We start from the raw sequence: 25,699 nt of genomic DNA, 5'->3' as shown, positions 1-25,699 counted from the left end.
GGAAACCTCGGTGAAACATTCGTACTCGTTGTTAAAAAATTTCTTTTCATACTGTGTTCAAACACAGTATGAGACACAGTATAAAAGCAGGTTTTATCCCAGTTTCATGACTAATTTAAACGTTCGCCTAGTGAATAGAAACAAGTGTCTGTTTTAGTTTTATTCAGATAATTATTTCTTTAGCACAAAGGAACGTTATTTTCGGAAATTGTTAAATATATTCCGTCAGTCGCCTTTGACATGTTCTTTTCCTAGGAAGAATAAGCTACAATGGCCGCGCCAAATCTAATCAAAGGCGAGGCAGACTAGCTATTATGAAGCAATTAATTATAATAGCTTCATCTTCATCAGGCATTAGGCTAAAATATATTTTAGCCCGCTCCCGTGGGCCAATCAGAAACAAGAAAATAAGGAGGGCAGCCAATCACAACTGAAAACCAGTCAACTTTTAGCCAATTTGAATTAATGCCCTTCCATCTGCAACTAAAAACTATTTTTGAGCTTTATAATAACAAAATTGCTGAAAAACCAAATAGGGAAGCAACTTCTCAATCTTCCAAGCTACACGAAGTGGAATTTTGCAAGTTTAAAGAAGAATCAGGGTGGCAAAATGGGTAAGTTTGTTGAGCGAAAGTCGCTCACTTCAGGCATTATGCCAAACTGGCAGTTCAGTTTACCGCACGATTAATTTTAACACTTCGCGTGTAAAGAAATTGTAATTTCTCTTGCGAGAGAACCTTAGAGCAAAGATTGTTTTGAGTAATTCTAGATTTCGGACGAGTTTTGTAATTTTTAAGCCTGGTTTTCAACGCCGACTAAACGCCGGTAGGTTGAAGATATCTCGAGATATCGCTTACTGTTTTTGATTCCTTCTCTAAATGTCCTCTGAAATTTTTACAATCATGAGTAATAGAAATGATGTTCTAGGGTTTAGTACATTTTTTGTCCTTCTCGGAGCTCATTTAAGTATTGAGAAGGAACAAAAACATATTTACGCCCGCGATCATCGATTCTATAGATATGAAAATTTCTGTGACATTGTACGGAGGTTCCTAAAGAGGTCAAATAAGTTTTAGGCTGCAACGTTCCTAACGTAAACTGCTTTACAGTCTGAATTTAAATTGAATTTTTTTTAATTTTTTTTTTTTTTTTGCAAATGCGCTAGGTCTTAGAACGAAAAACAAACACATTCGATGCGAAAATATTTTGTATTTTTATTTTATTACAAATACAAGTAGTAAAAGCCGATTTAAGAAAGCTTAAATACATTTGCAATTAGCAATAAGTGAAGAAATTTGAATATTCATATGGGCATGCTGTGACCTCACAAACATGGGCTGCTAGAATGTTATTTCACATGTAGCTACCCTGTTTTCTTCTCACTGTAACGCTAACAGATGTGGTATTTATCGTATAATAATGTTATTTTTATTTATAATTTAATTTTTACTAGCTTTATAACAGTCAAGAGACGTAGAGACTGAACTGAGAAAAGATTATGTACAACAACTATAGTGATACATGACAACAAGTGAAATGTACAACGGCGGACAAAACGCAGTGCATGCTGCGGCATCGGGCGCAAAGTTGAAAGGCGATTCATCCGAACCATTGCAGTCGGGAGCAAGTTTCAAAGACAAGATGCACAGCACAGGTATCCTTTCTGTAGATGGCGACGGGGTGAAGTCGATAGCCAATACCTACAACAGAGGAACATCAATGAATTGCGCGGAATACCCATTGGGGATTTCTGGGATTATCAAGGTCACCCTGATGTTCAAGAAAAAGATATCGGTTGCTATCTTTAACGAGCACAGTACACTGAATCCCAAGCTAAAGTTACAAGAAAATGTGCAGCAGACCAGAGTCGAGAGACCTGGATAACTGAAAATGAGAATCCGCGAATACGGGCCATAAACGCATTTGATTATGGTGGATCAAATGTGCACGTCTTCCTTCGCGAAATTACATCAATGCAAAGCTCAGAGGAAGAGAGTTCTACGCGTTTGAACAATGTTCTCGCGATGTCAGCGCCATCGAAAGAAGGTCTTTTACAAATGGCACGACTGTATTCCAAACGTCTTAAAGATAATATCAAGGATGTGAGTAACCTTTTTTTGGAAGACTTATGCTGCTCTGTGAACGAACATTGCAGTCAAAACCCACACCGTTTGGCACTTTCCTTTGGATCCATTGAAGAAGCATCTAAGTCTCTGACAGACTTTGCTGATGACTCCATGGGATGGGAGAAGTTAGTCTCTTATGGTGAAGCGAGCTCCACTGACCCAAAGCTAGTCTTCATCTTTGGTGGGCAGTGCTCAGAATGGTATGCTATGGCGAGACAAATAATTGAATACGAGCCTGTTTTCAGAGAAGCTATTTTGACCGTATGTAATTTACTTCAAGATCTGGGTATCACCTGGTCACTCAAAGACGAGCTCCTGGCACCAGAGGAAGTATCGAGGATTTCGGAGCATTGCATCGCTCAGACAGCCACTTTTGCTGTTCAGTACGCGACTGCACAGTTGCTTAAGTTCTGGAAAGTCTATCCCTCCGCTGTCCTTGGCCAAAGTCTGGGAGAAGTTGCAGCTGCCTGTGTTGCTGGAATTATAACGGTCAGGGAAGCAGTTCAGATAGTGGTTATTCGCTCTACTCTACACGATAAATGTTCCAGTAATGGCCTTATGGCGGCCCTGGGTATGTCAGAAGAAGATACCAGGAAATTATTGGTAGACCTGAAGTTAAACACCACACTTGACATAGGCGCAGTCAATGGTACAAAGATGGTGACGGTGGCTGGTGAATCTCAATCAATAGAAGCTCTGGGTCAGCACCTTTCTATGCACGAAGACAAAACGTTCTGGCGCGTTTTTGAAACAAAACGAGCATTTCACAGCTACCATATGGACCAAATCAAGAAGCCTTTTGAATCAGCCATGCAACATGTCAAGCTGAAGCCCCAGCTGTCGCAGATCGCAGTATACTCTACGGTTGAGGGTAAAGTTATCTCGGGTAAACAGTTTGACAGTCATTACTGGTGGCGAAACATACGTTGTCAAGTCAAGTTACAGGCAGCGATCAAGCAGCTGCTAAAAGATGGTTACAAGCAGATGATTGAAATTAGCACCCAGTAAGCCCAAAAAAAAAAAAAACAAACAAAAAAATAAAAAAAAAAAGAAACCACCCCAAGCCCTTGCTCCACTATCCGCGGCTGGATAGTGGACCTGATGGAAGTGACAAATGTTCAAAGAAGCAAAAACACCCTTTTCGAGGGGTGGAAATGACCGACCTGTATTCAGACATGCACTGCTGGGAGACTGAGATTGACCTCCACTGCGTTTCAAATCTAAAGGATTTCACTCTTATCCAGGGCGCTGCATACCTGGAAATGGCCTTTAATATGGTGAAGGACAAGTTCGTAAACGTGGCCGGCTTGAAACTGGGTGATGTGAAGTTCTTCGGTCTTCTCAAACTTGTTAACAAACAGGTAAAGCACATTCGATCACTATGTGGTAATACAGTCAAACCCTTGGGCATGGGTGAAAAGGGGGGGGTGTTTGGTTTTAGGAAAAAAAAAAAAAAAAAAAGCCAAAAATATTTTTTTATTAAAAAACAGAGAAAAAAAAAAAAAAAAATTATGAAGAAGATATCTTCTTCTTAAAAAAAATAATAATAAATTTATTATAATAATTTTTTTTTTTTTTTTTTTTTTTTTTTTTTTAAAAAAAAAAAAAAAAATTCAAAAAAAAAAAAGGAAAAAAAAAGGGGGTGGGGAATTTTTTTTTTTTTTTTTATAAAAATAAAAAAAATTAAAAAACATTTTTCTCAAGGCCATATATAAAAAAAAGAAAAGAAAGAAACCAAATCTGGTAGAACGGATATCATACTTGTTTACAATATTTCGGATGGGGTGATCGTGACCAGGCTTATACAGCAATATAAAATAAAAGGTTGTGGTCCATATGGGACAATCGAAAATTAGAGATATATGTAGATTTATTCTTCATTGCAATTGTCTTGGCTTGACAAATAATATTATAACATGGCTAGCAAATTCAGCACCGTATTTACTCAAATAAGCGCCGCTTTTGAAAAAGCCCCGCATTTGGGACAAAAAAGTTGACAAGCGCCGCCCTCGAATAAGCGCCGCAAACCCGTTGCAGTGATTATTCGGAGAACTGCGTTTAACTAGAAGCAGCACTACAAAGCAACTACAAAACAAACTTGGACATTTGTTTCCATCAAAAGCGATGATTTGCAGTTCAAAGTGATTGTTTTACCGCTCGCCCGTTAGTTTTCTATCCAACATTCTTACATACGTAGTTTTGCAAATGTTGTGAACTTTGCCAGGACGGCTAGCGCCACTTCTCTCTTCGACAAGACACTAATACTGGCAATCAAAAGACGCTATTTTAAGTTACTGTAAAGATTAGATTCTTTTTGGCGTCCAAATTTTAAATAAGCGCCGCCCTCAAATAACCGCCGCCCTCATAACCGCCGCCCTCGAATAAGCGCCGCGGTGCTTATTCGAGTAAATACGGTAAGCGTAAGCGTGTAACACACTAACCATAATCCAATAGTACAGGCTGGTAGCGTGAGCAAATCGCTTCACCAGAAAATTTCCACCGGCAATATTATAAAACAATTGTTTCTTTCTTTTAACTGTGCACTAACGAGTTATTGTGCACTTGGGAAGTTTGGAGAGCACTCAAGAGGCTAGAGTTGCCCTCCGCTATCGCCTCGATCAACTCTTATGCTTCTTTCGCGCTCTCCAAACTTCCCGCGTGTACCATAACTCGATAGTGCACGCTAAAACGTGAACTAACTGTTAAAAAAACTAGTTGTGATTGTCCTTACAATAGGTGATTAGATCATATACTTTAAGATCCAAAGTGCAAGGTTTTAACTAATTGTAAGTAGCGATCCGTTGTGGAGGCGCGGTGGCCTACGCGCCCTCCGTCGCGGCCTGGGTTCGGGCCGGCCGGGGCGCTGCGTGTGTTCTGGCGCTCTCTCCGTGCCTCTCTCCCCCGGTGTTTCCCCTCTGGGGTCTCTCGACTCTCCCTCCGGGGGTGCCCCGTCGCTTTCCGCGCCCTGCCTCCTCGGCAGACAGCGATCCTCCAGATGGAGCGGTAGGAAAGAGCCTTAAGTCTCAAGCCGGTAATTGACATGCTTAAATTCATGATATAATAAAGAACGTGCCAATTAATTACCTCAATAGTGCAGAATGCGTTGAGGCAACTGAACATTATTGGCTATTTAATTTCTACTTTTCATTTTAGCTTCGATCCTTACGAATGCGTCTTATGAAAACCGAAAGAATCGACAAGGCCAAGTTCCACATTTCAAGTGTGCGGGATGACCAATCTGAGATAATACTCAGCAGTGGGAATATTTCCGTGAGTAGACTGCACAGACAAGAGAACAATCAAGACAAAGGTACGCTTACGTTAGGCCTTTTTAGCTTTCATCTGTCTTTAATTAGACCCTGTACTGTTGACGCTTTAGTAAACGACTGCTAACTAAGCTCAGAGAAATTTAATATTATTAGTTTTTTAAAGTAGAGTAAAGAAGAGTGTTGTAACTGTTTCTATTGTACTGTTAGAGTTGTATTGTTAGTATTATTATTTTTACAAGCAGAGTAAGCTTGTAACTTTAATTTGAACTGTTAGTGTTGTATGGTCGGTATATTGTTTGTAGAAAATTCTCAGCAGAAATAGTATAATTCTTGTATAATTCTTTGACTCCTTGAAAAGTGTGACTGATTTAAATCAGTCTATATATACACCTTATTCGAGGTTCTCGCGCGGATTGGGCCGGCCCGTGGGGCCAGGGAAACGAGGAATAAAACGTACTTATTTATGCAACGCTAACAGTACAAATTAACGTTACAAACCTACTCTGCTTGTAAAACTAATAGTATTAATCAATATTTAAATCAGTCAAAAAATTAATCACTGCTAACTATAGGCTTACAATAGGAAATCCCTCAAAGTATATCGTTGTCCGTTTTAAATTTAGAAGCTTATCGGCATGATCTGTGGAAATAACCGGAAATTGTTTTTGTTTCCTTTTGCGTTTTCGTCCAAAACAATCAATCCTATTTATTTTTCTTCCTTTTCTTTATTCACAGCTTTCAACCACGTTGGGCCAGCCAGCTGTAAATGGGCTGATGGTAGAGAAGACGAAAACGTCAATGAAGTGGTTCAAAGACGCAAGAGAAGAAGACGTTTGGGTTGAAATACGGGCGTACTTTCCCAGTCATCAAACAGATATAATGAACCGCTAGAAAGAATCATGGATCAATGTGAACGGTGATTAAAAACAGTTTAGCCCCCCGCCCGGGTAGGGCAGTGGGGGGAGGGCCGGGCGACCGGGGGGGGGGGGTCGAGTTCGACCCCAGAAAGAAAAAACAAAAGGAAATAAAATAAAAGAGGGGACTTTTTTTTCCTTCAAGCATAGTTATGGTTCCCCGAGATTTTAGTCTTCTCGGCAGCTCAGTACGTTAAAGGCCCCCCCCCCCAAGGGAAAAAGGGGACGTAAAAGAACCCACACACTTTTCGTAAAGAGAAGAGCATGGAGTTCCCGGTGTCATCATTAATGAATACGATATTTTCAGTGGCGAATCTAGGATAGGGGCTCGGGGGCTTACCCCCTCTCCTCTATTGTTGAAAAACTATGAGTCCTGAAGGGCTGAAAGTTCCCCCCCCCCCCTAACCCCCCAGATACGCCACTGCCATTCAATTAACTCTTAAGAAAGGTTGTGACAATCTAATTGAAATATTTTCTCTGGTGTTTCGCGTATGCGTGTAAATTCTATTTCAAAATAGTGGGTAAAAGCCATGAACTTCGCTATATAATTGCTTGTTTGTTAAAATTTGACAATCCTGAGCAAGAGAGCAAGCAGGAAGGAATTTTAAAAGGGCGCAAATATGCTCGGATATGGAAAGGAAAATAAGGGAAGCTGGTCACAGGTTTATGCTTCCTTTGCATGTTCGCTATTAGGGACGGACCATTATTTTCTTGGAGGGGGGGGGGATGAAAAATTTTCCTCTGCAAACATTTTTTTCGAAATTCTTACTAATTTTTGTTATACATATCGTGTTTGCAAACAATTTATTTTGTCTTTTCAGGCCCTACAAACAATTTTTTTCAATATTTTTCATCCCCCCCCCCCCCCTCCAAAAAAATAATGGTCCGTTCCTAAAGCTTTTCTTTTGATTTTGTTCTTGAAAGTAACTTAGATTCTACACCCTCTACTACTTTCTACGCTATTCGTCATCACAAATGGAAAATTAGTGTCCAACTATAACCCACCCTACTTGTCAATACTAACCAAGCCTTTTGATGTGGTTTCGATTATCTTTATTCATTCTATTTTACATTGATGAACAGCTTATTGGCCAATTTAACTTACAGTATATTTATATTAGCCTCAAAAGCAGTCAAAAAAGGTGCAAAAATCCTTTAACGCTGAATCATTTCTCACACTTTATCAATCTATAAAAATCTCTATAAATCTATAATTATCAAGAATCAGGGTAGTTGCAAATGTAATGTAGTATGTCTGTCAATAAATTTCAAATCACTTCACTTGCATTTCCACCAATCAGAGCACATTTACTTCATGCTAAGACTGGTTGTTTCAATCAGGTAAGACGTCAACTGTGAATTAATTTGGTTCAATAATCGATAATCGACATGAATCCATCCTTATATAAACATGTAAATGATTAATAATCAACTCATGACCGATAACCGATGGCCATGTTAAAATTAAGTAATCGTGTTCAACTTAATTATCATCAGATATCATACACTTTAAGACAGTTTCCAGTCTGTACTGCGCAATCTCTTTTTGAAATGTTTATGAAAACCTCGCACAAAGGAATGTTTACTGGCCAAATTCCAATACAAACATGACAAACGTAGCTTTATATTCATTAGCGCCAGATATCTGCAGAAATTTAATAACCAGTAGAAGAACTTTGGTGTTAATTTTTAACCTACGTTTTAGCTCATCGAGCATTCCTAAAAGAAACGACCCATAATGGCGGACTCGAAAACTTTCATTTACGCTACGGCCGAAGTGTAACGTACTATCAACTGGTTCCAAACAAAAATAAAAAAAAACGCTGAGACTGAGCATTTCGGACTGGAAATCACCTTAAACATTTTATCTATGTATCCCGGACCCTACACCTTAGAAATATTAAAGGTTACTTAAATATAACCAAGAGATGTTTCATTGATAAAACCAACCCTAAAGGATCAGAAGTTAGGTACTTTGGTTTGTTAAACATGAAACGAAGATATAGCATATTTAGTCCCCTCTGGAGGGCATGTAAGGCCATCGGGCCAACAGCGCATTTTTATCAAATTATCCAAACAATCCACCGTACGGAAAAAAAATGGCAACTGGTGCATTTACCCATAATTAATTCCAAACGCACGAAAACCCTAAAAACGCTTATTAAAACGCAAATAAAAGTTCTGAAAACTACGCAATGTTGTTACTACAGGTACAACTTTCGCCAACAACTATGGCTTTGTATGTGCTTATTGGCATGTTATGTTCGCCATCTTTTTCCGTACGCCGGATTAGTCGTGCCCTTTTGCAGTTGCTGGTCGCAATGACAAACAAAGTAACAGGTGCAAGTACTTGCGAAAAATGAAAGGAAAGGAGTTGTATTTTTGTATTCTGACTTGCAAGAAAACCCGCTACATTTAGCTTACAAAGAATCTTTGTTTACATATGTGATGTCTCATCTCCTCCGCATTAGCGCAGATCAGTGCTGAAAATTAAACTTAGTCTACCAACTTGGAGATATGATACATTGATACCATCTATATCTGTGCCATATAGCCAGTAACTGCAGCAAATGTGAGAGGGGCAGGTTTACAAGAAACAAAAATATTCCTGCTGAGAAACGTCAATTCCAGACGTCTGTATGGCTGGGTATTACGAGTTGCCACCCAGCCGTACATCATCATCATCATCATCGGCATCATCATCATCATCATTATCATTGCTTCTTTTTCCCCAAATGAGATACAGAGCCTTAACACCCAGCTTGACAAACGTCTATCAATGTTGCAACTTTCGATTGCATCATTTAAACCATTTTTCTGCATGCCCTTTAGATCGTGTGGCTTTATAACAGTGTCATCAACAAAGATCACTCGGTATAAATAGCGACCTTTAGATAGAGGTACGAGTACGAGATCAAGTGCGAGTACGACTTTCGAATTTCAATTCAGTTACCTTGCCGAGCCCTCGCTCTTCCCTGTTACTGACAAGTAGAATAGGAGACTATCGGTAAGAAATTGGCAAGCAACGTGGTAACCGAAAACATAAACACCAGGTTTGAAGAGTCGTTTTCGTATTCCGATCTAAAGGTCGCTAATGATGTGCCTTCTCGTACTTTCGTACTTGAACTTTATCATCATAAATAAAGCAAAATGTTTTTGAGCTCGCACAATTACGGACTGCTGATGGCTCTTAACCCTTTCCCAAGAGTCGCGAATTAAAAAAAAAATGAAACAGATTTAAACAAACAGACAAATCTCGAAGAAATTGAAACAGTGTAACATTGAAGAGGTTCCGAATACCTTTTATTTAAATCCGGTAACACACCAGGGCTTCATCCACAGCCTCAAAATGTCGGTGGATCAACAGTACTTCGTGGGTTTCACTTTCACACTTCAAAGTTAAAAAAACGATAAATTTGCATGCTCTGGACTCCCAAAGGGAATTAAAGCGTTAACAGGGTTTGTTTAGCTAAAAGCCATCTGACAATCCATTGTACAATTTCCGGTGGATTTGCATTAAAAAGAATCGCTTTGAAAAGAATCGACAAAGAAATTAACTTTCTCCTGTCAAATATCAATACTGCGTTGCATACCTGAACGATTGTCACGCTTTCCTGGCAGACTGGCCACCAGTTTAAAAATTCGTTATGATCACAGTTTCAGATGGGTGTTTCGCAATGGTTAAAACTTCTCCAGTTTTCTCTGTGGCATTTTCTGGACCTTGTGACGCAAGAGAACCCTCTTCAGTCCCCTCAGTCTTGGAAGCTGCGCTAGTGTTTTCGGCCTCGGGAGTACCAACCAGGTCATTTTTCTGGGTTTCTGTGCTCTCTGAGGTACTGGCGAGCTCTTCTTTCTGGCCGGTATTAGATTCCTTTTTGGTGGTTTGCAGTTTGTTTTCGTCTTCTGTTAGTTTCATCTCTGGCTCTTCTTCATCATCTTCAATCCCCTTGTTCTCAATTCCCAACTCAATGGTAGCACCAGTCGCTACATGCAGAGTGCCGTCTGTTCCGTCTTTGTCTTTCTGTTTGGGTTGCTCGTTGCCGCCTGGCTTACTAGTTTCCTCCTTAAAGTTCACGTGTTCAGGGTCTTCACAACCAATCGGAACTAACCGCAAGCTACCGGGTCGGTTTCTCTTGCCTAAGCTACTCAGATTCTCGGTACTGTCTTCTACTGTGGGAGGTCTGCTAACAGCGGGTCTCCAGCACAGCAACGACAGGTGAACAGGCATAATGCACAGTCCGTGAAGAAGGCCAAACACCACAATGCCAAGGAACATTCGGAAGAATATTCGGAAGATCTCCGAAGAGGCGAACGCTAGTACAACCATGCCGAGGAACGTACTGAATCCTGAAACGCACAAACAGACGAAAACCGGAAAATTAGGGTGGCTTACTTCAGTATCCATAACTCAATAGCTCGCGCTACGAGTTTTCTACCTGACATCAATACAAGTCGCGAGGGCAAAAATTACGCAGGCAACTCCAAGAAGAAACGAAAACACGTTTCACCTCTTGAATCACGTTAAGCCAACTTTAGCCTATTTCTAGTTCCTGAAAACTTTGAGGTAGGTTCGTACGGGCTTGGGAAAAACGCCACTGAAACTACTACTGTTTAGTTCATCTTTAAGCACTCGGTCGGTCGTTTTAGTTTCACATAAGCTTAGTGTCGCATTTGATGGCTATAAACAGTAATTAAAGAGAGAAAGAAACATCTTTTAACATTTTATAAAAGAGTTTAACGTTGGGCTCTTTTGCCCCATTATAACCGACAGAGGACGGTGGCCACGGATTGCTTCCCCTAACAACTAGTAAGCAAATCCCATCCAAAAGGGCATGCTTCACAAAAACGATCCCTAGCAACAGACTTAAGATTCCTTGAATGATAATCATAAGGAAAGAAAAAAACGTACTATTTTGTCGGAAATAAAGAAAACGACACAGAGAATTGCACTAAGTTAAAGCTCAAGTACACTAACGTTGAACTCGGTATTTGTTGAAGCGCATTTGTCAAAGGTTCCTAAAATCGTAAAGCACTTAGAGATCTTCACTGATGCTATTGGTCTCTTAACACTGTAAAAAAAAAAACTCGTACGGCGTTTCTTTTGTGCTGGTTGGGTATTTTAAGTGCGATTCAATAGCCCTTTCTTGTTGAAATTTCGATATCGTAACCAGTTACACTGGCGAGCATGTTTCCATCCGCATTTACTACAGTACTTAATTCAACGTCCAGACTCACCTCCCATGAAAACACTCGCTCCCAGTGTGCTCAATGCATCAACTATTCGCTCATCGGCTGTAACCTTGTTTGACGTTATGTACGCATGTGCAATGTGTGCGCTGTAATCGACTGCGAACCCAATGGCCATCACCAGGTTGATCATGGACACGGAGTTTAGGGCCACGTTCCAGATGACCATCAATCCAAATAACTCGCATATCAGGGCAGCAAAGTTGAGCACCACAATAAGCGTCACGGTACAGTCCACCAAAAAGGGGCTTGTGACGAGTAACACCGCTAAGGCCGCGATTATCAGGTTCCTTATAGTTTCCCTTGACGTTATGGCATACTGTTCAAAGAATATGAATGTTCGAGAGATTGGGAAGGCATCGAGTCCGGACTTTTCTGCGATGTCGTCTCGCAGTGTCAACATGGCGTTTTTCTGGAAGGTGGAGCTGCCGTCACTCTTCATGAAACCAAGTACGCGAGAGGCTTCCAATTTTGTACCGTCCTCGGAAAATTTCAAGTCTTGACTGAAATAAGAATAGTCAGGAATGCGAAGGAATGCTTTCAGCTCAGGCAAAAATCCTACACCGGTAATGCTCCTCTTAAATCTCTTAGCATACTGGGAAAACGAGTTCATCCAGGAGACTGATCGGTTCATGTAATATTTGTTAGCCGAAGCGATGTTTGTCAGCTCTCTGATGTGTTCCTGGGTGGAGCCCTCATCATAATGAACTTTGCCACTTTCCACGATGCTCACATCAATGGACAGCACAAAATGTCTTTCTTCTGCGGACAAAAATCGTTTCAAGTAGGAATCATCTTTTGCCAGGATTCGTCTATCAAACGATTCATCCACTTTGGTGACCCCGTATATTCCAGCACCGAGCAGGAGTAGTGAGAAGCATATGACCACAACTTTTGTTACCGGATGCGTCAGGAACGTGGCCCAGCACTTCATAACACGATTTGACGTCTGTGGAACAGGTTCGTCCCACGCCGGCGCGTCCTTCTTTGGCCGAGGTGCAAGGCAGAATGGTAGACAATCTCTGCGTCCAGACTTAATTCTTCTCACGTCGTACGACATTATGGCCACGAAGTATGTGACAATCATGAAAAAGGAGAAAGTCACCGTCAGAGCAGCGTAGATGCAGAAATACCTAAAATAAAAAAGATATGGATTCAAGTTCTAATTTCATGAAGCGATGTCTCTGTTCAACATCTTATTTCTACTTGTAATACCAGTAGGAATAATTCATCAGATCCAATCCAGTCTAGTGAAAAAGAGCACTGAGTATGCTTTCCAGCTGTTTTTACGTAGCACGTTAGTAGATTTTAGATATTGTATTATTTCTTTTTTTTTTTCATCTCCTTTTTCTCTTTTGTTTTTTTTTTGTAGGTTTTAAATATCAATTTTTTCTTGTTTTATTTTGGCTTTTCTGGAATGTCTGCATGCTGTTTGTGTGAGATGTCCCATCTTATCAACCTTTAATCTATTTCAAAGCATTATTTGAAACAGTTACACTCAATTACATATAGATACCTGGCCCAACTGGACCCTTGGGTAATTCCAATTAATTTTTATTTTTTAATGGTCACTAGGACTAGGTAAAAGATCTACACCAAAGAGACGATACCCTGATATCCCAACCATACAAAAACGTATAATGGAGACCAGTTAGGAGAAACCGCATGTAAACAAGCCAACATACAGAAATTTATACCATGCCATAGAACATACAGCCAACAAATTCAAAAAGCCTTTTCGGTATCACACTTCCCTTCCTCGCTGCGTCTTATTCTCGAAAATAGAAAGTATTTTTTTGGGGAAAAAAATAAAAATTCTCGAATAAAAAACCCCCACTTTATTTTCTGGCATACACACTCGCGTAAAGGCTCGTGTGTATACCAAAAAATACAAGTGACTCGTGGGATATTTCATAGTATACCACTCGAAAGCGTTGCATAACTAGTATTTATACTGTAGTTTTTGCCAAAATTTTGTAAAAAGCAATCGATTTATATTTTGATTGAAGTTGAGAGAAAAACAGAAGCTATTTAATTAACAATAAAATTAATTGTCTTACTTTATCGCTGGAAATGAGGTAGAAGTGCTAACTGCGAACGCTACTAAATCCGTCACGGTTGTCATGGTAACTGTTGCTCCCGAACGCTTCATAACCGCTTTAATCGTCTTGGTCATTGACAATTCACGTGGCTGTCGATCAAGTTCATCCACTATGATGAACATGTCGTCGATGCCGATTCCGAGAACCAAGAAAGGCAACACTCCGACCATGCTGACAAAGGGCACGCGACACCACATGGCGACTCCAAACCCAGCTAAAATACCCAGGGCCACTGCGAACACTCCTGTATTAGCGAGCAACGAGTGGCCAGTCAGCGGATTCAAGAATTTTCCGAGCATGACAGTAGCAAAGGTGATCATGAGAGTGAAAGTGATTGACACCAATGTGATGTCAGAACCGCTACTCTCAGCGACAGCATCGTCCAGGCTCCTCTCACTTGAATAGTGGACCTCGAAGCAAGAGAGTTTATCCGCTAACGAGGCCACTTTGTCAATGAAGGACTTCTCCCATTTGAGAACTTTTTCGTTTTCGTCGTCGTCACTTGGGTCACGCATGCGATACACCATTTGCAATGCTTTAGCGTCAGTTATGCTTCCACCTTCTCGATTGGCTTTACCAAACATGCGTCCGAAGTTGTACCAGAAGGGTCGTCCATTGCGCATGAGCACAGTGTCATTATACGCTTTGTTGAGATCCTGTTGAACCTGTTTCAGGTCTTTACCGTTCAGCTTACTTTCGTTGAACTGCACAAATTCCAGCGGGTTGATCATCATGCAGTCGTCTGGTGACTTGGCTTTGTTTCCCGACAGCGTGACGCAGTAGTCAGAATAAGATTCCAATTCCATGACGGCGTTGTGGACTTCAAAGGCCTGCTTCAAACACTCAGGAGCAAGAACATTAGGATGATCAGAAGACGCCACCAATAAAATAATTTCTTCTCGAAATTTGACTCGGAAGTATTTCTCAGCGGTGTCTAAATCATCTATGGCCTTGCTGCTTTGAGGGATGAATAGTTTTACAGTTCTATTTTCTGTTTGGAACCAAACAAATCCCACGGAGCAGACACTGACGAACACGATACATACTTGGATTGTTATCAGTGGATGCTTGGCGATTCCTTCACCATACCAAGCGAAGAAGCGCTCCAAAAGACGCAAATACCAGCTGCAGAAGGACGACCACAGAAGACAGGGGTTGAATTGGCGTGGACAGCAACAACTGCAATAATAAAAAATCAGAAAAACAGAAATTAATTGTATTTGTCATCAAATACAATTTGATATTTATATGATACCTTTACCCTTCACAATCCTAGTCAGACCTTTGATTGAGCCCCTATTGATTGCACTTTCAAATGGATGTTACTTAGTACTATTTTGGAGTACCATTTATTAAAAGCTGGTTCTATTGAGCAGTACCTTCTTGTGTCACATTTTGTTGTACTGTTTCCAACTTTTCAGTAATTTCTGGAAAGTGTGACCAATTCAATTTCAAGTTATTGAGCAATGTTTTCATGTGGCACTGAATTTATGCTGTGAAAGGTGGTCCTTACTTTTAAGTAGGTGGATGAAACTCTAGTAGCTATGTGACTAGGGGGAGTTTTAATAAATGCTTTTCAGAGCGAGAAAGTATACTTTTATGTGATACTCCTTATGTTGCTGTTCAAGGTTGTTCTAACTTGTAAGTCTGTGGACTATATAACCTATATAGTGTGCGACCATTTAAATGAATGCTATTGACAGTAGTACTTTTCTGTGGTACTCATTATTATGCTGTACAAGGTTGTTCTATAACGTTTAATACTGTGGTTCGTGACCACTGAAGTGAAAGCGATTGCTGGCAATACCTCCATGTGGTACTTATTGCTTTTCTTGCAAAATGATTTTTGTTTTATACTTTTTAGTTTGGAGCTTTGGCGTTTTGGGGAATGCAAAATTATTATTATTATTATTATTATTATTATCTCGTCAAAAAGACCCTGCTGGTGAACTCTTCACAAAAACACGGTTTAAACGTTCCAGCGAGTTTATATTTCGGAAGAGCGAACAATAGAAGATGGATTCTACGCAAAATACAGCACTTTCAAGACGCCACTACGTAGAAAGAATAAAACTTGCCTTAATAATTTCATTTCTTCTCGCTGGGGCTTCTAAACCAAAGTTATACAAAAAAAAAAAAACATCAAAAATTCTAAATGTCGGTCCTGTCCCGGGCTCTCAGACGCTCTTAAAACGATTTTAAACATCAGCTTTGGCCTATTATGCAAAAGGGACTGAAATCGTTCTTCAATACAAAAAAAATTCACAAAAAAAAAAAAAAAAAAAAAAAAAAAAAAAACAAACACAAATCCCATTAACCCTCTCTAAAACTTCAGAACTGTACTTATCAGCAAAGGTCTGATGCAATCGATTCCACGGTCGCCTTTCTTGAAAACTACTTCCGTGTCTAATCGATTAAACCGACGACATATAGCCCCTACTAGGCCACGCAACTTGTGAAAACACTGATATCATTTCAGAGCTCAAAATTATTATATATAAAAGGTTTTAATTGGCTAAAAGAGAAAAATCAGGGAATCAGCACGTACACATTCCTAACATGTATGCTTCTCGTTGTTAATTTGCTGTTTCTATCACGCCTCGTATATTGACATATTAATTTTTGGACCAACTAATAAGGATCGAAATTCCTCGATGAATTGTCCTCTTGGCGCTTTACGAAAACCTTTTTTAACGTTTTTCAAAGCCATTGTTAAACTTTTTGCTGGTTAACAGACGGTGTATTTGGCTAAACTGCAGTGTTAATGCCGGCAAAATATTTTCTGCTTGCGGTAAACAGTGAGCAGTTTAGATTTTTCCAGTCTGTCGAGCCAGAAGAGAAAATTGAAGCCGGGCGAGAAAATTGGTCACGCGGCGACATTTTTTCGTTCGTCTTTCGTTTGTCGCTCGACGATTCTGGATAGAATGGAAGCTATATTGAACTATTCTGAGAGGCAAACACAGACTGGTGACTCAGTACGTTTGTTTTGTACAAAATAATCCAGAAAATGCCCATCTTCTTTAAGTCTTATGGTCACTTTTAAACTATTTTATTGCTGCCGTAAGAAAGTGTACATTTGGATACCTCGTCAAGTCGTTACTCGATACTGCCACCTTGTCGGATACACTGCAAATTATTTCCTCGCTTCTTGCAGCCATCGAGAAATCGATGCTGCCAAAATGTTTTTGTCTCAACGGACCATAAACAGCTAACCTTTCTCATGGCAATATACTCTTGGTTTAGCTAACCTTTTGCAGATACATGTACTTTTAGAAATCGAAAATAGGAAGTCTTACAATTTCTTGCATGTCGAAACCGTGAATGTGGCAACCAGGATGCATGTTGTGAATATTTTGAGTGTAACTCAAATAAATTGCTCTTAATCCGCTTCTTATTGGATGGTCTTGATGACTTAGAACAGTTGACAAACACCCTAAATTAAGCTGACAACTAAAATTCAAGTGCGTAACTTTTGAATGGAAGCAACTGAGCAGTTACTTTTTTGTGGTGTTGTTAGTTTTCAATGATTTGCAAATACAAAATGATTTTTGTGTAGCTGTTACTTTGGAACTTCGAAGAGCGATAGAATAATAGGCCAATGTCACAAGACTTGACCAACTAACTGATCACCAAGAAAGCCTGTTTTTTTTTATACGGAAAGAAAACAATTATCGGCATTTGAATTACCTTTAACGCCGGCTTTAACGCTCAAAAAGCCAACCAAAGAAAACTAGAACTGTAGCGGACTTACGATTATTTGATGGCGCAAACGTGTTTAGAATTTTAAGTAGCTAAAGTAAACAAAAAGCTTTAGTCTCATTGGTACCCTACGCGAGTAACAAAACAAGCTTCTAAATCTCGTCTAGTTTCTTTCTAGGGATCCAAACTTCTGGTGGGAATTTAAAAGTTAGAATTTCGTTTTTCACATGAATATATTTCGATTTCTCCTACAACCTGAGCTCAGAGACGGTTTCTTAGCAACGGCCCTGCGCTACGCTTCCGTGTTTCGCTTCCCTTCAAGGCAGTTTACTTCCGTGTCTCATAAAAATCTTCGACAAAATCCGGGGACAATCCTTTCTATAATCCTCGCTGGCATGGCTGTTCGTTGTAAAGATTCCTTCTTGAGTCTTTTAATTCCACTGGGCTGTTTTAAAATTAAAATGCATGTACTACTAAATAGCACTACACTCTCGTGGATTTGCGCACCCTTAACAAGCGAAATGAAAAACCCTTGCGGTTTCTATGCTTCTACGGAGATTGTCAAGCGAGAAGCGAAACACACGAGTAGACAATTCTTTTTTTCTTCTCTCGCATTTCTACGATCCAGACAGAACGAGTCAGGCACAGCTGGTCGTGGTTTCCCTCTCGGGCCAAATTCAGAATAAAGTCCTAGACAAAATGATTTTTCATTCGCATTTCACAGTACAAGTTCCTTGTGTCCACAATAAGCCTAACAAAATTCCAGCTTCTCTTGGCTGGCATTATTAACTTGATATTTTGTTCTCAAATAAATTCAGCCATAAAAGAGCGTACAATGTCAAATGTACAATTCATAGATACCTTCGCGTATCCTCAAAGTCATTCTTCGTGGCCACGATCTCGTCGGATGCGCAGCAAATAACTTCCCCGCCGTTTCTTGTAGACATCGAGAAAACGTAGCTTGAAACGTTTTTAACCCAACAGGTCTAACAGCTAACCTGCTTTCATCGCATACACTGGTTTGAAATAAGAAGCTTCGTTTGCCTAACCAACTGTAAGTATGACGTGATGTGTTCTTTTAGCAACCGAAAAACAGGAAGTCTTAAGAGTTTCTTGGAACCCGTGAAACATGAAGCGCAATTTCGGTTGTTGTGAATATATTTTAGGCCTGTTTTGGCTGTTCAAATCAAACAGCTGTAAAACTCGTTTTCTCATTGGATGCCGTGAATGAAGATAGCAAACAACTGACAAATTTAAAACTGACATCTGACAAATGGCCCGAAATTTAATCTGACAACTTCAACATGAGCACGAAATAAGGGAATGGCCTAAAAACGCCTATTTATAAAAATGCAGTAGGATGATAGAAAGCAAAACGACGACGTATTACATCGAATTTATTGACTGTGATGACTGTGAAGAAAGCAGTCCTTATCCAAACAAAACGAGACACATGGGTTGGCCTCTAAACAGAAATTTGCGTAGAAATAAGTAACGCAAATAACTTTGCAACCTTCAAGTGAGTCTTTCTGAAGAAATACAGCATGATGAAATTTTTGCATTAAACTGAAAATTCAACATGAGCACGAATAACTTTGCCGTTCCTAAATTAACTATTTTTGTGCTTCTGCAAAGCCTGTCAAATTGTCAACCCTCAGACGGGACCGTGGCGTCTAGGCTTTGAACAATGATGTTTATTTTCATCTAAAGATAAATTAAAATTTCACATTTTCAAAAGCACGCACATCAGAAACCTCTCAAAGTTTCAGGGAAGCTCCGCGGTTATAATCAAGATAGAGAAAGAAAAATTGTTAATAGCTTGAGCTATTAATACCTTTGGTTAGAGTGGCTTGAACTTAACGGGAAAAAATTGGCAAAAAAGTTTTGTTTTGACACATTTTTTCTCCAGTTATTGACAAAATGTTTCCTAGAAGATGTGTTACAGCGATTGTGATCAAGGAAACACACAGTCACGCTCCACATAACAGTCACGCTTACATAACAAGGAAGTCACAGTCTTACGTTCAGTTCAGGCATGCAGTTTGTTAATGTGCAGTTTTATTCCCGCATCAGCGTCTAAAAGTTCCGCACAACCGCTACAAAGGCGGTATTAGTACACCGAAGTCGAAGCAGACGAAGATACAAACTGATAACGATGCCATTCTTCGGTGGGACGTAAAGATTCCGGTCCGACACGTAAAAACGCCAATGATAGAAAAGAAGATGAACAACAATTCAAGGAATAACAATTTTAATTACCTTTTCCTCTCTCGTTGAGTGTGTGCCTATCGCTTGAAGCGAGCAAGATTATTTTTCTTTCTGAAGATCTTGTTAGCGCTCGTTCACTGAACATCAACAGTCCGCTGCCGGTTCGCTAGCACCGTTCTTCTCAGTTAGACCAAAAATTCAAAAGCCTGGTCAATTTTCTTTCGACATATCACCTGAGTAGGAGTCAAATCCTGAATTCCGAAAACAAATGCGTACTTAAATCAAACAAAACAAGATGAAATTCGCTTTCATTCATGGAGACCAAATTTAGCCCGCGCGTGTGCGTGGCGTGATCTGACGTCACTTTCATGGTCTATACTCTCATCGACCATAACTTTGGACCAATCAGCGCGCGAGAATTCTCTCGGTTATGGTATAAAAGGCAATCTACAAAGGAGAAAAAAATGCAGTGCGACTATTGTGTGAGCCTGCAAGAAGGTCCTCTGTTTTTCACATTTTTTGCGACCTTTTTCAGTCCTTTTTACATTTTAACAGTTAGATATATGTAAGACATTGAAGCCTATTTTCGAACATTTTTAAACAAAGCTTTATAAAGGCAATCTAAATATTTCGATTTCGTGACTGTTTCCGTGACAGACGGTCGCATTCGATAGATTTACACCACGCTTTTAAACTCATCCGAAAAACACGCTTACACACGTAAAACACTGCTTCACTCAGAAGGAATTCTCAGCCGGTATATTAAGACTGGAAGTAACTCAATCTCCGGTGAAGATTTATCGTTCTAAAAGGCAACCCGACTGTCAGCCGTGCCTTCTCTTTTCTCAGATTATTGACGGAAACATCAGAAATCAATGGATGCATAATGAGTATTGTGGGACTGTCACTGGCTCGAATTATCTTGTTTTGAAGGTGTTGTGATCTTAGTAATTAATGGATGTCTTGCATTTGATACACTCCTCAGCACTGAAACAAATATTTGCCCAATTTACTTGCGCAAGTGAAGTCTTTAAAACAAATAAAATCCTGTGTTGTTCCGTGACACAACTTAGCAATCGGTACAACCGACAGAAAACAAATATAAATGAAAAACAGGGTCTAATGGCCTCATGACGTACGATGTTTCCTTTAGTATAGCAAGCGGCAAGTTGGTGCTCTTTATGAACATTTTTAACCAAAGCTTTGTGTTCTTTTATGAAATTGTTTTAAAAGGAAAGAGTTTCCTACAAAACCTAAATTTTAGACTCTTCTCTATCTGCAAATGAACTAGCCAAAGGATTGTACTCTCAAGTGATTGAAACAGTCAGAAAAGTGACAGCGAGCATGCTAATTTTTTTTTTTAAACAAGATCTGGTTGCATTGAGTGAAATAAACAAGATATTCCAAATGCCGGAAACAAACCAAATAACTTCCTTTCCTTGTTTTCACAGGGTTAATGGAAACTGGCACCCGTTAAAGTTTCGGAAAACTTGAAGACTTGAAACAATTGTATTAAAATAACACAATTTTCTCTCAGCATTCCAAGTCGTAGAGTAGTTGCTTAGTGCTTTAAATACTTCTCAAAGATTCCAGCTGTCTCAGAGATGCCCCTATCTGCGATTTTAATTTCAAAGATTCCTGTATTTAAGGGTTCCTGCTTAATAAGAGACCTTTAGAGATAACCTTTTCTCCGTTCCGTGTTCCTCATTCCTTTTATAAGGCCATTTCCTCCGAGCTATTCATTTCACGCTTGCGCACTCTAGAAAGGTCACGCAACATATAGTGATATACCTGTACACGTAAATGGCGGCCGGCTGAAATACTTCCATCGTAAAATCTCGCACTGACATCACTACAGCTACTATATTCACGAAACTGGCGTTCTGTGAAGCAGTTTACCTGTTTTACTTTCTAGTGTTGGTGCAACGATGTTGCATTTTCATTAACAGTGTACTCGTCGAATAATTAAGACAATAGATTTCGTTGATCTGTATACTAAATACCGAGGGAGAAACATGCGAATTACTGGATTCACAAATCTCTCTGCAGATCATTTTAACTGTCTCCCATTTTAGTGCAAGGATGTTGCACTTTCATCGAATGTATTCGTCTGGTGGTAAGAGGATAACTCCCGCTTATTTGGGTAAGTTAACCTGATTTTATACATCACTTTCGATTACTTAGTCTTTTTGATTGTATTTCAGAACGCTGTATGTCGAAATGTTGCAATGTATTAGCCTTCGGCAACATCTCAGCAAAGACGCATGCTTTTACATATTCGTTTTCGGTTCTTTTTAGTTGCGCCAGTAGAACTGTACGAACTTTTAAAACGTCACGTTTGACAAATAATACCAGGGAAGAATATCGTTCATCTAATCGTCACCAAGAAAATGCCAAAATAAAGCATTCAAAATACTTCATATTATAATACATTAAAACAATTTTTTTGCTTTTGATATTCACTTTATGAACGATTCAAAGTGTGTATCGGTTTTTCAGCGTAAATTGTCCTTGAATTGATGATCATTAATCGCTCAGTATTGTATTTATGAGTCTCTCTAAGGGTATTTCCGAAGAAATCGAAGACGCGAAGATCACCGCGGAAAAACGAAGATCTCAAGATTGAAGCGAAGATTCACGTGGTCAAATTGAACACTCAGATATAAAACTGTCAAAACTTGTAAACACTACAGAAAATATCTGTAATTTCTGAATTTTGGCATTTGACCACATTTAACTGCGATTTCGACAACAGTGGTTTACAGTCACTGCCGTAAAACCACAGGAAGCCATTTCAAGGCTCAAACATTCAAACCGTTTCAATCCGTAAAACGAAGGATCTGCTTAAAAAAACGAAGATTTGCAAACAAATTGCGAAGACAACGAAGACCGTGGGTACCCATAGAGAGGCTAATATATACCATGACAGACGAGTTGCCGTTACCACGTTCAGCGAGTGTTACTGAAGTTGTTTCTCGTATCTCAAGGTTTATGAGAATTAATGTTAGGAGGTAAATGTTAGCCACTAGTAACATGGAAAGTCAGCTGTGGTAGCAGTGATTATTCTAATGTGATCCGGCATTAATTGGACATTTTTAGCCAGTGTAAAACACTTTCTTTCCACCATCAAAAGGAGCTTCTTTGGGGGAATAGTGTTAAGACTGAACTTTGTGTTCTTAGAAAATACCATAACAAAAACTCCACATACCCTGGCTGACTAGAATCCTGTTTCTGTTCGGTAGCCGCTTTCATCTTGACAATGCTGACAGGACGCGAATAAATCTAGCAATCGCGTCACAAGAAATTATTGTGGCTCTTCGCTTGCTAAAAACAAGACCTTAATATGGCTGAAATAACATGGCAGATTATTTTATTTGCTCGCTTTGCATTGTTTTCGTGCTTCAGACAGGATGTCTTGACTCAACATTTTTTTCGCGCTTCAGCAGTGCCGGACGAAGGTTTTTATTACAGATTTCCGCATTCTGTAAACTCGTTTATACATGCAAGTACAAGCCGTCAAGATAACAAACAAAGTTAACGCAGTCTACGAGGCGTTTGGAAAAACGAAGTTGTGATTGTCTCCATCATGGGTGATTTAATCAGAGTGTAGACCCTGGTCCCAGACTCACAAAAGAAATGATTCGGTTGTATACCGGTATTTCATGACACAGTTGCGTAAACACGCGACTCGCGCGTATAAAAGGTCATAAAAGGATCTGTTTACACTTCTGCACGTGGATGATACAATGCAATCAGCTACATCAGCTGGACACTTCAAGATCTCTAATTACATACGGTCACACCGCAAAGCTTCGAACGTTTCTAGGAAATCCCGGAAAAATACTGTTCCATTTGGCTTTCCAACCGACATTTCCGGGATTTTTTATTAAAAAAAAAGAGTGATCCAGCTGATGTAGATCTTGAATTGTAAATTGTTGTTGAGAACGTATCGAGATTATAAACAAAGATTGTTAAGGGAAAAAAAATGAAGGACCTTAAGCAGTCCTCAGATTTCGTCAGACCGTGACAGGAAAATATTTTGAAAAGTAAAATTAAGAATATAGAATTCTTAGCTCCTTCTTTATTCCACCAAATAAGACTAGACGACAGAGCCTCATCAGCAATCTTTTCTAAAACTGGGCCGGCACCGAAAAATGTAGCGATCAGTTATCGAGTCCAAAGAAATTGTCTATGCGTATTATAACTATAAAAACTAGAAATCGTACACAGGTCATTCAGTTCATTCGCAGCTAAAAAAAAAACGCCATGTAACGATGTACAAGTACCTCGAGTACTATAGGCCGGTTAAGGAAGAATGTTTTATGAAAAACAACTGACCTCCTTCAAAGTTATGGTAAGGTCAGAGTCACGGAAACATTTTACCTTGACTCAGCACAGGCAAATGTACAGAAGACTGCGCGCTTTCTGAAACTGAGACTTGTAAAATCTTAAGCCAAGCGGAAGTAAGTTTACACACCGTAATTATTTCAGAAAAAAATTTAAGCCGAAAAATTATTTTATATAGGTTGTAAAAAGATGCCTGAAAGAAAAAAAAGCAAGTGCCATAGTTAAAAAACATTTACTTTGCTGATTACCACAAGTTACAGCCTTTCGGCACAAAATATTAAATCTATTTGCAAAAGTAAAGAGTTATTCAAAATGAAATCATTCTCTTCGAGCATTTAGGCGAAATTACCATCATCATTTAGATTTTTTCGGTTTTTTTTTTCTTTGCACTGTTTGCCGAAATCATACAACAGTTAAATTAAAACGTCAGCAAGAAAAAATAAAAGAAGAAAGAAATTATACAATATTGTTGTGCGCGCGCGGGTAAATTTTGACCTTCTTGTTGCCTCCTGCAGTATTTCAAGATTCTTTGAATAAACAAATAGGCAACTTTGTTCGGTCAAACCAAATTTATCTCAAGTTTCATGGTTTTAAAAAAGTCATTTGAACAAGCAGTGGTTTACTGTAGTAATCGCGGTTTAGACCTTTTTTGTCGCACTTCAGTATATTCGTTATAAGTTTCCGAGGTTGTTTACTGTGTAGAAAAAAATTCTGATATTCCGGAAAGGTAGTCCCGTTTTCTCGGTTTATCAGGCCTGGCTAAACTAGGAAACATTGTTGCAGAAAAAATTGTCGCGGAGGTATATCTCGTGTCGCTTGTCTAATTTAGAAATGACCCGTGTCGCTGTTTCATCGCACTTCCCGTCGCTGTAGGTAGTTGAATTGAAGGAAATTTGCTTGTCCTTGTCGGAATTTAATTTTTTCCGAAGTGTTGTCGTTTGTCGCGATTTTATTTTATGTGCTGGGCCGTGTCGCTTGTCGGAATTTACCCTGGCAGGCCTCTTCCCAGTTTTGCCGCCGCAGGAAACATGTGTTGTGGACACAATAAGACAATAACCTCTTTTCTAGCTACAATACTATCAATACGGAAAGCATTCATTACGCTATCTTGAGCCAAGGCTATGGGGAAAACTACCCCTAGACGTTAGATCTGGAAAAACTTAAAATATTTTTAAAAACAAAATACGTAAATATGATATTAGTTTACCAGTTGACTAATGGCTGCAAGTTTTTAGCGACTATATGTCATTCAATTTTTACATTATTAGACCAACCATTTAAAATTATTAGATTAATTCGATAAGTATTAGATTCTTTACATTGTTATTAATATTTTACACAGTTTTGAATATTTTTTATTGTCTTTTTATTATCTCTTTTTTTATTTTGTGTCCCCAAATTAGTGAGAAAATTTTCCCTAGCTATGTGTTTTGACTTTCTATAGAGTTTTTTCATTCATTCATTAATTCAAAATTTTGCTTCCGAAATCTAAGTTGCCTATTTTAGACATCATGGAGCAATGTTGGCTAGTTTGGGCATGCGTGACACTTTGTTCCCGAAACACTGTTTCATCGTTTAGCCGCCCGAACAGCAAAACGTTTTCCTTGCTTCCCGCTAATTTAGCCACCTAGGAAACATGACAAGGAACAATAGCTAACAATGCTTCCGCAACAATGTATCTTAGCCAGGCCTTTACGTTCCGAGTGGACATTTGTGTTCTTTTACCGTTTTCAATCTTTTGCATAGGTCCCTGACCTTGCGGCTTTTACGGTCATACCAAGTTTCAC

General features: G+C 39.3%; 2 protein-coding genes across 3 annotated transcripts; one reads left to right on the top strand and one right to left on the bottom strand.

Annotated features, from left to right (window-relative positions):
* Positions 1–1,622: 1,622 nt before the first annotated feature.
* On the top strand, positions 1,623–6,484 carry LOC144656551 (uncharacterized). Its single transcript, XM_078516772.1, has 5 exons — positions 1,623–3,130; positions 3,220–3,487; positions 5,280–5,436; positions 6,131–6,324; positions 6,434–6,484. Exons 1-4 carry the CDS (start codon positions 1,974–1,976, stop codon positions 6,235–6,237), a joined length of 1,689 nt encoding a protein of 562 aa, XP_078372898.1. The 5' UTR covers positions 1,623–1,973; the 3' UTR covers positions 6,238–6,324; positions 6,434–6,484.
* Positions 6,485–7,339: 855 nt separating this feature from the next.
* On the bottom strand, positions 7,340–22,939 carry LOC144656814 (patched domain-containing protein 3-like). 2 transcript variants are annotated; one of them, XM_078517060.1, is made up of 4 exons: positions 22,774–22,939; positions 13,617–14,837; positions 11,545–12,689; positions 7,340–10,656 (listed from the first exon to the last, which is right to left on the bottom strand). In XM_078517060.1, the coding sequence occupies exons 1-4, from the start codon at positions 22,815–22,817 to the stop codon at positions 9,944–9,946; spliced, it is 3,123 nt and encodes a 1,040-aa protein (XP_078373186.1). In that variant the 5' UTR covers positions 22,818–22,939; the 3' UTR covers positions 7,340–9,943. The 2 variants fall into 2 exon arrangements, with proteins under 2 accessions (XP_078373186.1, XP_078373185.1); XM_078517059.1 differs by lacking the exon at positions 22,774–22,939 and adding an exon at positions 18,219–18,508.
* Positions 22,940–25,699: the final 2,760 nt, after the last annotated feature.

This window comes from Oculina patagonica, chromosome 6 (genome assembly GCF_052425735.1).
Source record: "Oculina patagonica isolate OP01 chromosome 6, crgOcupat, whole genome shotgun sequence".
NCBI lineage: Eukaryota > Metazoa > Cnidaria > Anthozoa > Scleractinia > Oculinidae > Oculina > Oculina patagonica.
This window is presented reverse-complemented; position numbering and strand designations above follow the sequence as displayed.